The sequence below is a fragment of the Bicyclus anynana genome, chromosome 14 (assembly GCF_947172395.1).
Source record: "Bicyclus anynana chromosome 14, ilBicAnyn1.1, whole genome shotgun sequence".
In the NCBI taxonomy this organism is placed as follows: Eukaryota; Metazoa; Arthropoda; class Insecta; order Lepidoptera; family Nymphalidae; genus Bicyclus; species Bicyclus anynana.
The window spans coordinates 1174232-1187847 of NC_069096.1; the positions used below are offsets into that span (position 1 = coordinate 1174232).

General features: G+C 36.0%; 2 protein-coding genes across 2 annotated transcripts; one reads left to right on the forward strand and one right to left on the reverse strand.

Annotated features, from left to right (window-relative positions):
- Window positions 1-4828: 4828 nt before the first annotated feature.
- Window positions 4829-8740, forward strand: LOC112046460 (protein lin-37 homolog). Its single transcript, XM_024083078.2, has 6 exons — window positions 4829-5048; window positions 5299-5410; window positions 5672-5875; window positions 6726-6855; window positions 7569-7717; window positions 8548-8740. The coding sequence occupies exons 1-6, from the start codon at window positions 4973-4975 to the stop codon at window positions 8555-8557; spliced, it is 681 nt and encodes a 226-aa protein (XP_023938846.2). The 5' UTR covers window positions 4829-4972; the 3' UTR covers window positions 8558-8740.
- On the reverse strand, window positions 8694-13602 carry LOC112046459 (rRNA N6-adenosine-methyltransferase ZCCHC4). The gene is made up of 6 exons (XM_024083077.2): window positions 13201-13602; window positions 12027-12268; window positions 10994-11194; window positions 10555-10759; window positions 9584-9904; window positions 8694-8824 (listed from the first exon to the last, which is right to left on the reverse strand). Exons 1-6 carry the CDS (start codon window positions 13495-13497, stop codon window positions 8732-8734), a joined length of 1359 nt encoding a protein of 452 aa, XP_023938845.2. The 5' UTR covers window positions 13498-13602; the 3' UTR covers window positions 8694-8731.
- Window positions 13603-13616: the final 14 nt, after the last annotated feature.

Genomic DNA, 13616 nt, shown 5'->3' on the forward strand with positions numbered 1-13616 from the left:
GCCAAATATCAAGCAATAATACCAACTTATAACGTAACTCGCATGGGCCTAGTAAGGGGAGTCCCTATTGACTGGCACATGGAGGAATTTGTTGCATCCCTAGAATTGCCGACAGGTTGTGGTGAAGTTCTGAAAGCTCGCAGATTAAACCGCAAGGTAACAAATGATGGTGTTATAGAATGGATCCCAACCCAGTCGGCGGTTCTTACTTTTAGGGGCCAAGTCCTCCCATCAAAAATTTTTTCATTCTACACCTCCCTATCAGTGGAAACCTATAAGTATCCTACAATCCAGTGTCTGAGTTGCTGCCGTTTTGGCCACATTCGCACTCAGTGCAGATCAAAACCCAGGTGCTACAGGTGTGCGCAATCTCATACTGGAGACACATGTGAGGTGTCTAAAGAAAAAGCTTCATGTTTATATTGCTCAGGCAACCATTTTGCCTCTGACAAGCAATGCCCGGAGTTCAATAGGCAACAAGACATCAAACATATAATGTCCCAAGAGAACATTCCCTACATAGAAGCAGCATCACGCTTCCCCCCTGTCCGCAGATCGTACGCAGAGATGGCATTCTCATCCTCCCCGTCCTACACACCTCCTCATTCTAGGAACTCTCCACACCATAATACCTCTCCCCGTAAATCATATAGAGAAACTGTCCTCCGTTCCCCCCGTCCTCGTGCACCCTTAGGTAAGGGGTACGATAAACAAGCTCATGCATCCTTTGTAAACACGCCGTCATCATCCCTCCCCAATGGTTGTGCCTTCGGGTCCAACCAAAAAGAAAACCTTTCCTCTCAAGGAAAGATGATGGAATTTTTATCAGAATTTTTAGTCAGTATCATTTCTCCATGCAGTGAAATGCCCTTACCGCCCAACGTTGCCCAAAATTTGTATAAATTGTTCGACATAGTTAAAAATGGCCCCAACGGCGATCCTGCAATGGAATAGTCAAAGCATTAGACCAAAAAAACAAGAATTAATTTCAATTATTAACCTGCATGACCCTGTTATTGTTGCCATCTCAGAGACATGGCTGAGGCCTGGTTCCCGTTTCCGGGTCCCGGGTTTCTTCTGTTTGCGGGATGACAGGAGTGACAGTCATGCAGGGAGTGCCATCTTCCTCCGGCACAACCTCCCTTATTCTTCTATCCCCCTTCCTCCCCACAGTGATCAGATTAATGCTGTTGCTGTGAGGTCTCTTAATATTTCCTTCTTGTCTCTGTACATACCTCACCCTAATTCTTCCTTGATCCCTGAGATCCAATCCATCTTATCATGCCTTCCCAGCCCAACTGTTGTTATGGGGGACTTCAATGCCCACCACACTATGTGGGGGTGTTTCAGCTGTGATGGTTTTGCTCCTTTACTGATAGACATCATTGAGGATGCCAACTTGTGTATTCTAAATGATGGCTCTCCAACTCGTAGAGCTTATCCATCTCAGAACCCGTCTGCAGTTGATCTGACTATTTCCTCTTCATCTCTTGCATCCCAACTATCCTGGAGAGTTCTTCCTAGTACCTATGGTAGTGACCACTTCCCAATCATCATATCACTGAATATTAGATCTGTCCCTCCTCAAAATCCTACCCCCCTGCTTAAATATAGACTGAATAAAGCGAACTGGTCTGCTTATGCCCAGTCCGTTGACAATATGATGGACTCTCTTCCAGTTCTGGATCATGATAGTGATTTTTTGACTTACTACAATCAATTTATTAACTCTCTTTTGTCTTCAGCCGATTCTCACATACCTAAGAAAAAAACTACTGCAAAAAATCAACTGCCTTCTCCACCCTGGTGGGATGAAGAATGCACTGATTTATTTAACCAGAGAACAACCGCAGAAGCTGAATATACAGCTTGCATGTCCAATAACAACTTTATTAAATTCCAACATATAGCTGCTAAGATTAAGAATATAGTACCCAAAAAGAAAAAGGTTAGTTGGTCCACATTCTGTGAATCACTTAGTCCTAGATCCCCCTCCTCAGTTGTCTGGAATAATATCAGAAGATTCCGGAGATCCTTAAATCACTCTGATCCCATTTCCAATAACCCAACTGAATGGCTTAGTGCTTTTGCTGATAAAATTGCCCCCCCTTACGTCCCAACTATGGAAGATTCCCTATATCCTATAGTAGTTTCAGATACGGATAAAATGGATGCCCGCTTTTCCTTCTCAGAGCTTCAAATAGCCCTTAGCGGTTTAAAAGATTCAGCCCCTGGTGAAGACGGTGTACCCTACTCTTTTTTGGTTAAATTAAATGATAAATCCAAACACTGTTTTCTTAACATGATAAATTATTTTTTTGAAAAGGGTTTTATTCCAGATGCCTGGAAAACCCAGTTAGTTATCCCCATTCTCAAATCTGGCAAAAATCCATCAGATCCTAATTCATATAGACCTATCGCACTGTCATCTACTTTAGTAAAAGTTATGGAGATCCTCCTTAAAAACAGATTGGAGTGGCTAATGGAGAGCAGAGGTGTACTGGCTCCTTCACAGTTTGGCTTCAGGAAAGGCTCTAGTACTGCAGACAGTCTCAGCATACTCACTACAGACATTCGAATTGCCTTTGGAAGGGGAGAGTACCTAGTGGGTATATTCCTAGATATTGCTTCTGCATATGATAATGTAATTCTTCCGTTACTCAGGCAAAAATTGCTCCAGCTGAGTGTACCACCGAGGATGACACATTTCATATGTAACCTGCTCTCTGGCAGGTCAGTGGTGTTAAAACACCAGTCCACCTTTCTTCCCCCCAGATCAGTCTGGAAGGGTCTTCCCCAAGGCTCTGTCCTCAGTCCCTTACTTTACAGTCTATATACTCATGACCTAGAATTGTCTGTGAACAATTTTTGTAACATTCTACAGTATGCTGATGATATTGTCCTTTACCATAGTTCTAGCTCTGTAGACGACCTACATCTTCATCTTAACTCTGCACTTTACTACCTAAGTCAATGGCTCTCTGATCATGGCCTTTCTCTAGCAGTGGATAAATGCCAAGCTGTAGTGTTTACAAGGAAGAGATCTATCCCTACTTTTAACTTAAGTTTTGAGGAACAACCCATCAACTTGACAGACAAAGCCAAATTTCTTGGTATTATATTAGATAGAAAACTAAACGGATTTGCACATTCACAATATATTACTAAAAAATGTGAGAAAGGTATCAATGTTCTACGGGCTGTAGCTGGAGTATGGTGGGGAGCTCACTCTTACTCCTTAAAACTATTATACAATGCACTAGTTCGTAGTCACATTGATTACTGTTCATTCATTTTAGATCCCTTAAATAAAACTACCTCAGAACTGCTGAACCGAATTCAATATAGGTCCCTTAGAATTGTTTTAGGGGCAATGAAGTCATCCCCCACAAATGCTCTACAGGTTGAATGTGTTGATCCTCCCCTGCATCTCAGGCGACAGTATCTATGTGATAGATTTATCAGTAAAACACTTCAGCTTTCTTCCCACCCTCTATGGTCCAAATTAACCCAGCTGTCAAAAGTTATTAGCCCTAGTAATCCCTCTCCATGTCTCCTTAATAGTTTTGAAAAATTCACTAAGCTTCCGCATCCCTTGTCATCATTATCAATAAATCCTCTATACTCTACATCATACGAGGCCCTTGTTTACAATCCTCCTGTGATTACAGATCTGGGTCTAACTAAAGATGCCCCTGATACCAACACAAAGTTCCAAGAAATTGTTCATCAAAATTGGTCAAATTACTTGTACATTTACACAGATGCTTCAAAACTCTCCCCTGAAAGTTGTGTTGGTGCAGCTTGCTGGGTTCCCAAATATAAAATAGTCTTGCAATTTAAATGTCCTCCAGAAACCTCGGTGTTCACAGGAGAGGCTGTTGCCTTGTTAGAGGCAATCCTGTTTGCCCGATCCCATAACATAAAACAAACTGTTATTTTTACTGACTCCCTTAGCTGCTTATATTCCATAAGGGAAAATCCTTTTAGAAGTAAGTCCAAATTTCCTATTATACTACAGATTAGGGAAGCTCTGTTCTCATGTCATGAAATTGGTTTGTCTATATTTCTAGCATGGATACCCAGTCATTCCGGCATCTCTGGTAATGAATCTGCGGACTCTTGTGCTAAGGCAGCTGTACAACTTGGATCATTGGAACATTTTAAAAATTATTCACATGACCTCAGTAACTTAGCAAAAAACTATTTAGATAAATCTTGGCAATCATTCTTTAACCACTCAAAAACCCTTAAAGGTAAATTTTATGCATCAATTCAACCAAATATACCCAAGCGACCTTGGTTCTTTCACCATAGGTATGCTGACAGATGGGTCACCTCTACAATATCCCGTTTAAGACTTGGTCATGCCTGTACACCTGTCCACTTGAACAAAATTAGAGTGAGAGATCACTCTCTGTGCGAATGTGGTTTGGACGAAGGCTCAGTTTCCCATATCCTCTTCTCTTGCCCTAAACTTCTTCACCCCCTATATGATGTTCTTCCTCCTAAATTCCCACGCCCTTTGAATGTTGAGTGTTTGTTAATGTCTGTGTTTAGTCCCTATTGTAAATTTATATGTAAATATATTGAATGTAATAACCTTAAGTTGTAAATATTATGTCTATTAACAATATTAATTTTGTGTTTTTTCAGAAGTGTGACTAACAACTGAACTAACAAAAGGTTTAAAAAAAAAAAAAAAAATCCGCTATATACAATGTCAAAATTATGCTGGATAATAATAATTAATACTTGATTCCCAGCTTACACCGATCAACCTCTATAAAAGTGTGTCTTCCTTACCACGTGACATTGGCGAAGTAAATTGTACCCAATTGGTACAGCAGCAAGCCATATAATCAAAAAAATTGAATTATTGAAAATACTTTGTACCACTTTGTAATTGTTTTTGTACTTGAATTTTTTTTTATTTTGTTTCGTACGCAATTATAAATATAAACGTGATTAAATGCCTCTATCAAAACGTAGGAGACTGTTTACACCTAAAAAGGGTGGTAAACTAAAGCCCAAAGATGAAGTAATCGGTGAGTTTAAAAAAAAACTGTTTTACTAATTTACTAACAAAACAGAACCTGACGGTTGAACCCGCTTAGTTCCTATTAGATTATATATAGCCAGTGTTACTCTCTGATAATGTAGCTTTCTATTGATGGAAGAAATTTTCATGTTCATACAAATCCTTACTATTAAATAATTTAATTTAAATAACACTAACAACAGTGTAAAGTCTAAAATCTTACACTTTGCAAAAAAAATGCCTTTTTTTACTTACAGATAATGAAGTAATAACAGCTCGAGGCCGTCTCAAAGGTGCCTTGATGGAGATGATGGAACCTACTGCCGATGACTCTGACGCTTCCTCAGACTTTATGCCTTCACGTGAAAGGTTGACACTTACTACATATATATTTTTTTAAATACATAATAATTTAATTGCTGTTTGCAAAGTTATTGTAAGTTTGCAACTTTACTTATCACTATTCCCTTTTTAATTAATTAATTCATCATGACAATTCAAAATGAATAAGTTTTCACCAATTAAAGAAATTTTCACTGACCTGATATAGATAAACACTTGAAGAAACATAGCAAATAACCAGACTTACATTAATAGTGTGATTAATTCATTTTGATTGTCAATCCCTAGATTGAGTAGAGATCTAAAGGAGCATTCATCAGAAGAGGAAGATAAACAAATAAGGCGGAGGAAGTCTCCACAACGCCAGTCCTATGTGCTCAAACTGTTTGACAGAAGTGTGGACTTGTCTCAGTTTACCGAGGACTCCCCACTCTATCCTATCTGCAGAGCGTGGATTGCTAACCAGCCTAAGGCCAATTATAGTGATTTTAAGTAAGTAAAGTTGTGTCATATTAGTGTCATCATCTCCTTTCCTTTGTCCCACTTAAGTGAGGTCAGCAAAATATGTCAATCTTCTCCATTTGTCTCTGTTACTTGTCAACTCATCATCCGCTCCTTTAACACACATGCCCTCTTCTCACACACACATGCTCTCTTCTCACATACACACACCAACTTAACTGTGCTGTTCCCGGTATAATCTTCCCATGTATGTTGTAAAAGGCGACTAAGGGAAAATGTCCCAAGTGGGTAACACTATAACACATTTATTGTTACCCACATAGCGACAAGGGGCCCACTACCAATGAGGTGCCCATTAAACCAAAAGGTGGCGGTTCAAAAATCCCCCCAGACAGAATTGACAGAGAACCCGAGGAGGGTTGACGTCAGGCAGGTCAGTCATAAAATTCGCAAGCCAAAACAAACAAAAATATGTGTCGCTGCTACCCATCACGTCACATTATATCTAAAAAAAAACTAGATTACTTTAATAATAAACACTTTATCAAAAAAATATTGTTTGATACAACATTTTACGACATTTTTGATGCATCTTTCATTTGTGCCCAATGAAGACAAAGAGGGGGTTGTCCCAATGGGAAGGGTGGTAACAGAAAAAGAATAATACAGCTACAAATGATACTTTGGTACACTGGAAAACTTTGAAGAAGAGTGAAAAAAATAGTTTTATACACCATATTATCATCTCCATATAAGTTTTAATATCCCCATTCCTGGGTTCCCGGCCAACACTGTGTGGCCATTGGGCATTCCTTATCTATAATATTTGTAATATTATCTTTTTCGTTTGTTTACGCGAATTGTTAACTATTTGTTTCAGTAAATCAGTAGAAGAAACTCCATCAGAAGACAGTATAGATCTGCCAGGTCCTGAGGGGCCAGTCATATCTAGGATACCAGATTTGCTGCCAGAGCAGAAAAAAAGCAAAGATAATATTAATTTGAATTATGTAAGTATTTGATTGTATTGCGGGAGGCCAGTGGACGTTTAAAATAGGGAAATAATAATAATAAAAGAGGGAAAATTTGTGAGTTTGTATGTAGGGGGTAATCTTTGGTTCTGCTGAACAGATTTTCGAAATACTTTTACCAATAATCTACGTTATTTGTGTGTCATAGGCCATAATATGTTATCCAGATATACCCACGGAAATGAAAACTATGCGGGTGAAACCACGGAGCGGCGGTTATATTATAAATGCAAATGTGAGTTTGTTTGTTACACTTTCACGTCTAAAACTTGTAGTATTATTTATTGTGCCTAAACCTATTATAAGAAGCTACATTATCAGCGAGTAACATTTACTATATTATAGTCATATTGCCAAGGGAACGGGAACTGTGTAGGTCACTTGCTGCTAATATAGTTTTCCATTGGAGAAAGAATTCTTAAAATCGGTTTAGTGGTTTAGGTGTGAAAGCATAACAAACAAACATGCTCACATTTTTACAATAGTATTAGTTGAACCAATGGCTGCTTTATAGATGCAAAAAAGCACTAACTACCCTAAGGACTCAATACAAACCTATGTTGGACCACAGAATATAAGTTGTATGTAGTTGGACAAGGAATTTTTTAATGTTTACTTATAGTGCAATACCCTAGTTAAAAACCTTATGCATGCCACTGATTAGTTAGAATAACAACAGTGACACTTCCTAGCACGAAGCACAGCCACCAAGCAAGGAGGAGCTACTCGCGCAGCACATGTCGCGCTGGGCCGACGTGCGCAACGCGTGGCAGCAGCGCGCCGTGCTCGTGGAGGCACGCTACTCGGCCACGCAAGACGTGCTCAACCAGATCAGTCACAAGTTAGTCAATCTTCATTATCAGAGATTTTATAACAGCTATAACCATCTTGATGACGTCAGGTTTTAAACAAAAGAACAATAAATTATCAACAGACTTATAATTTACACTACCCCCAGTGACATTCACTTCATAGATGCAAAGATGTCTAACTGAGATATTAATGATATCTCAGTTAGACATCTATCCTGGATTTTAGAAGGCTATTTTGTACAATTGATACATGTTTTCAACATGACTAATATTTGCCTTTAGTCCTCAGACTTTCATTAAGCTAGTTGACACTTTTTTTGGATTGTTTATATTTATTCTACTAGATTGAAAAAAATTCTAATATTTTTTTGAGACGTGAATACATAAAAAATAAAATTTTTAAATATTTTTTGACAATACGAGCTAAAACGCTGTTGGCCATGTTGGTCTATATTTTAACGGTTTAAAGACGTCACGTAAACACTATCTTAACCAAACGGGGTGTTTGGCAAAATTATTAGTTTAACGTTTTTTCCTTTAATGACATCAATTAACATTATGACGTCACAAAATGGACTACAGCGTTTTTCACGTTTGGAAATATTTAATATAAATAATTTTTAAATCAAGTTTTCTATGAAATCCTTTACTTTTATTATGATATTGATATATTTAGTACCCTTCTTCTTTTTTCCTGGGCCTTTTCCGCACTTGACCACTAAATTTTGTACCCTTATTACATGTAATATAAGGGTACAATATTAATATTGTTTATATTAAATTTGACATGAGTCAACTACTCTATTATACAAAAACAATGAGGCTTAATTAAATTATATAATCATTTCTTTTGTTTCAGCAATCTGTAACAAAAAACGGAGAAAAGATTTGATTTTAAAATTTTTATAGTGATTTTTTTAATTGCATAAGTAATAATCGTGATTTGTGTATTAATTATAATTTTTAGGGGTGTGATTATTTGATTATTGAATGAACAGTACCATATACATATTTAAAAATCTTTTATTTAATAAAGTACATTTTTATTTTGACTTGCGTTTTTTCTTTGCACTACTGCCATCTTTTTGTGGGCATTCTGATTTTTTGTGTCCTTTTTCATTGCAGTTGTAGCAAGACTGAAAAGAAAAAATAAATTTTAGCTCTTGTAGATTTTTACTTTTCCATTTTCTGTTAGTTTTCCATGTAATACATACATAGTTACTTTTACATTTGTTGTGTAAATTTATTGACAAGTAGATTTTTTGAGCATTTTTAGAGTTATAACAATGTTTCATCACAATCAGTTCAATTGTTTAGAAAATCAATATAAACATGAATTATTTTTTATACAGGTAAATAAAATTATCTATTTGCATAGAATATATTCTTGATGGCCATTATCATTATGTATGAACAAAACTATAAGAATAATCAAAACATAGTGTCAGAGTGAGTGTTAACAATCAAATTATGTTTGACAAACTTGACTTTTTCTTTCAAACAAAGCCACAGAAAATTGCATGTATTATTTTGAAAAAAAGTTATTAACACAATGAAGTGAAGAAAAATTATTAACACAATAAAAAAGTTATTAATGACTGTTAGATGTATTACTAAGTCATGAAAAAATAGGTGCTCAAAAGAGGAAATTTCCACATCTCAATGTTAGTTGTGGTCAACAACAAACATTATTTAAACAAATAATACCTAAATATCATCTACAATGTTGATTTGTGTGTTCAGGAAGTGTAAAAACATATACATAAAAAATGTGCTTTCAGTTTTGTAGTTTCATTCAAATCACTTTTTACAGTGATTTTGTAGGGACATAACCAAATCTACATATAGTACAAAATTATCATTGCTCAATAGTAGGTATAATTATTATAAGTTACCTGTGACTCAACAACAGTGCCACAAACATGTTTCTCCAAACAACACCTCTCACAAGCGTCACAATGCTTGAATGTAGGCTTCACACACCGCTTGCACACATTACAATGTTTGTAAGTCATTCCGTTCTTGCTCGTGCATTCTCTACATTTGTTGCAATGTACATTAGACGTTGACACCCAATATTTGCATTTATCACAAAGTTTGTAACTGCTATCATTTGACAGATCAATGGTAGAAAATGGTAGGTTTGTGAAAAAGCGGACAGGTGAACCAAATTTCCGACCGCCCTTTTGAAATTTTTTGTGGTTTTGATAGTCTACCTGTAAAAGTTACATTATGATTTATGAAATATACATTGTAAAAGCCAATCCGCATTGGGCCAGCGTGGTGGACTATTGGCCTAACCCCTCTCATTCTGAGAGGAGACTCGAGCTCAGCAGTGAGCCGAATATGGGTTGATGACGACATTGTAAAAGTAACTGATCCTAAAAGAATTAACTGTAGATTAGCTGAAATTATCTAATTTAATAAGAATACTTCATTCTACATATTTTTTAAGAAATGTTTCTTTAATTATCTAACTTTTTAGCTCTGCCATACCGAGTTATTGTAGTCATGGTTTAATTACAGCAAAATATTATCTTGATGGCATTTTAAAAATTCAGTCAATAAATATAAATATGATCATTTTCATTGAAACTTTACCTTTTTTTTTTTATAAAAAAAAAGAAAAAAAATATTTGCCATATTTTTTAAGTATGACCAATATTCCCATTTCCCTCTAAATAGTCGAGAAATACTGTATTAGGATAGGGTACGACAATAGACCAATGGTGCGGGGATCCACCACCCCTCGGAGATGTCTGACCTTTCTTACTATTGAGCTATTGAAGCTGTTAAACTTGGATATTCTAAGATAGAATAACAGATAAGAAATTTTATAGAATCAACTCATTCACACTGGACTTACTTGATAATCATGCATTTTGATCTCGGGCAGCATGTTTGTAATATAGGGCTCTGCAAAGTAAGGAAATGCCCAGATGACTGGTAATATTTTATCTTCACTTTCACAAATGGTACTGTACATTTTAGAGAGTTCCTTTATAGTCTGTGCTAATGGTTCTACTCGACCACCAAAGGGTGGATCTATCACTATGGCTAGACCTTTGTTTCTAAAACAAACAAACAAAAAACATTATATTTAACTAGAATTCCTTTTTTTTTATTTCACATCAGTCTCTGGACCATAATACGATTGAAATCCGTGTTTGTTAAATAAACAAAATAATAATAATAATATTTGTCACCAAGTATTTTTCAGATTTTTTATTATTTATCTGCCAAAAGAATCAGACTGTGTGACACAACATACACTGGCATATAAACAAATGAATGTTATTTCTTACTTGGAGCTTTTGAGGAACTTCTTCAGCACTTTCTCATCTTCATTTTGGAACAGATAGTTGTTGAACATGTTGTACCAGAGGAACTTGTTGCCAGGATAGAACTGCAGGTGGCGAGTGTCATAGTCCAAGAGTAAGGAGTCAAAGTCTGGATGCTCTTGTGCTGCTTCATGTATTGATGGTGTCCCTATGCATAAAATGTTGCTGAAACAAAAAGTATATATTATGTCGTCATAAAATTGTAAATACTGTTAGATTATAAACTATCTCGCGAAATTGTGCACTGCAACATACTGCTTACAATTAAGCATGTTATTTTCTAGGTCTTAAGGGCAAATAAAAAATACCTAACCTAACCATTGGTTTCTGAGGCACTCAAGTTTTGGTTCTTTGGAGCATATTGTGGTGTCATTTAAAAACATGTAAATGGTTTCTGAACTCTGAGATTTAAACTCAATTAAGTTTAAATCAAAATCCAGATCATAATGAAATAAAGCCACTATAGTCTACTCTTCCGATGTCTATGCAACTTCTTGCTTTTTGTGGTTTGTGGCTTATTAATAGTAAAATGTTATTAGCATAATACAGAAAATATAATGGAGAATAAAATAACACTATTACCAATTTACATCCAAATCTAATCACTACAGTTAAGGAGATGGGCAGATTTCACTTTGCCCACAAAACCCAATGGTCCCATTTTTTTTTTATTTATTAACTAATGTCTGATCCTCACAGAATGAGTCAATGTGAGACATCAATAACACAAAAATTGGTTAATTAGTATAAATCATATTGGATTTAATAATAATATTCTTCTTCTTCAACTTCAATCAACTTGAGATTCACTGGATGCACATCCAGTGAATCCCAAGTTCAAGGTTCAGTATTGTGATGTTTGGAAGTCTCTACAAAAGGCCTATGTCCTGCAGTGGATGTCCATCAGCTAATATGATGATGGATGATGAAGATGATTCAGCAACTACAGGTAACTTTATTAAATTTTATAATCTATAATATGTATCTTTAAACAAACCTTATCTTATTATTCTTCAAAATCCCCAAAATGGTGCTGGCTGATTTCTTAGCAAAAATATATTGCGCCTCATTCTGATCATTCTCCAATGGTAACAAAAATGTAGTTGGATGTGCTAGTTGCTCATCCGTTAGCGGCAGAACTATTCTGTGGTCTTTCAGGTGCTTCTTACTCTGAGACACTATGAAGAGTTCTTGGCATGTGTGGCAGTACGCCCTGTCTGAGGGATGTCTTGACTTCACCTAAAAACAAACACAATTATGTTATCGCCATTTAGTGTTGTAAATAGTAGTCTGTGACGGATATGACGTTGCTCGATCTCGTGTTGGCTTCAGTGTGCTCGTGGCGTTCGAGCCGTCCACATCTCTTGTGTAATTCTTTATGGGTTACTTGGGATAGGCGGGGAGAGTGACTTGAGTGGAAAAGGGGAGTGTTTGATATCAGTAAAAGGTGCCTTTAACCCTACACACATCGTTTACAAGTACGTGACTTCACTCAAGGTCATTCTCTGCCATTCTAGGATGTTATTTTGGTTACAGTTTGATTTGTTAATTAAGTTGTCCTGACAAGTGTTGTGAATCATAACCTTTGTTCGGTATTAGTTTTCTTATATTTGTAATCACCTTTTGAGTCCTATAATAATTATTATATAAAATAAAAATATAAGCTCTAGAAAAGAATCTGTTATTATAAATTACATTAAATAAAAATATTATGTTTAAATAATATGATTTATAATTTAGATAACGTTTATTGAACTAGGTAGCAAGACATGACAGTAAAGTGGAATTATTCAACTAAAGTTTAGAAAAGATACAGAATTTTTGTAGATTATAAATGACAAAAAATAAAACCATACTCTATATAAAACAATTTATTATTATAAATACATTAAATAAATCACTTATCAAATCATTTATAAACCATTTATAATAGCTAAATAGATGATAGATAGATAGATGAAATTTGGCACAAAGACAGATTACTCTGGAATACCACAACTACATTTACGTGTTACTTTTTCCCGATATTTCCACGCGGTTGAAATCGTCGCCACAGAAAGTAATTCAGTACTACTAGTGAAAGACTAGTGGTATCGTCGTCTGTATGTATCTATACAAGCCAATTTTGAATTTTTTAACGTTGTACTTTAAGGTGTCGTACTTTAACTAACCTCTTTAAAATGATTCCATGCTGCAGCTTTGTCCAACTTCGGAATCAGTTTGTAGTACTTTTCGTTTCTTTGCCGTACGCCTTCTTTTAGCCAATCTTCCTCCTCAATGTGCACCGTACAATCTTTATTGTTCCTACATGAAGCGCATGCAAAGAATCTTCCTTTTTCACCAGAAAACAGTAATGTTGGGCCGTGCAAACACAAGGGGTGGATGGTTACTTCTTCTGCGATGACTTCTACTGATTTAGAATGCGGCACCGGAGTTACTGCTGGCACAAATGATCTCTTCTTAACCATTTTATGTATAATAAATATTACACTTATATACGAATTTCTAAAATCTAAATTGTAACCAAATCAAAATACAATAAACACGTGCCTATGACATTGACAAAAATGACAGATGGTGAAGATCA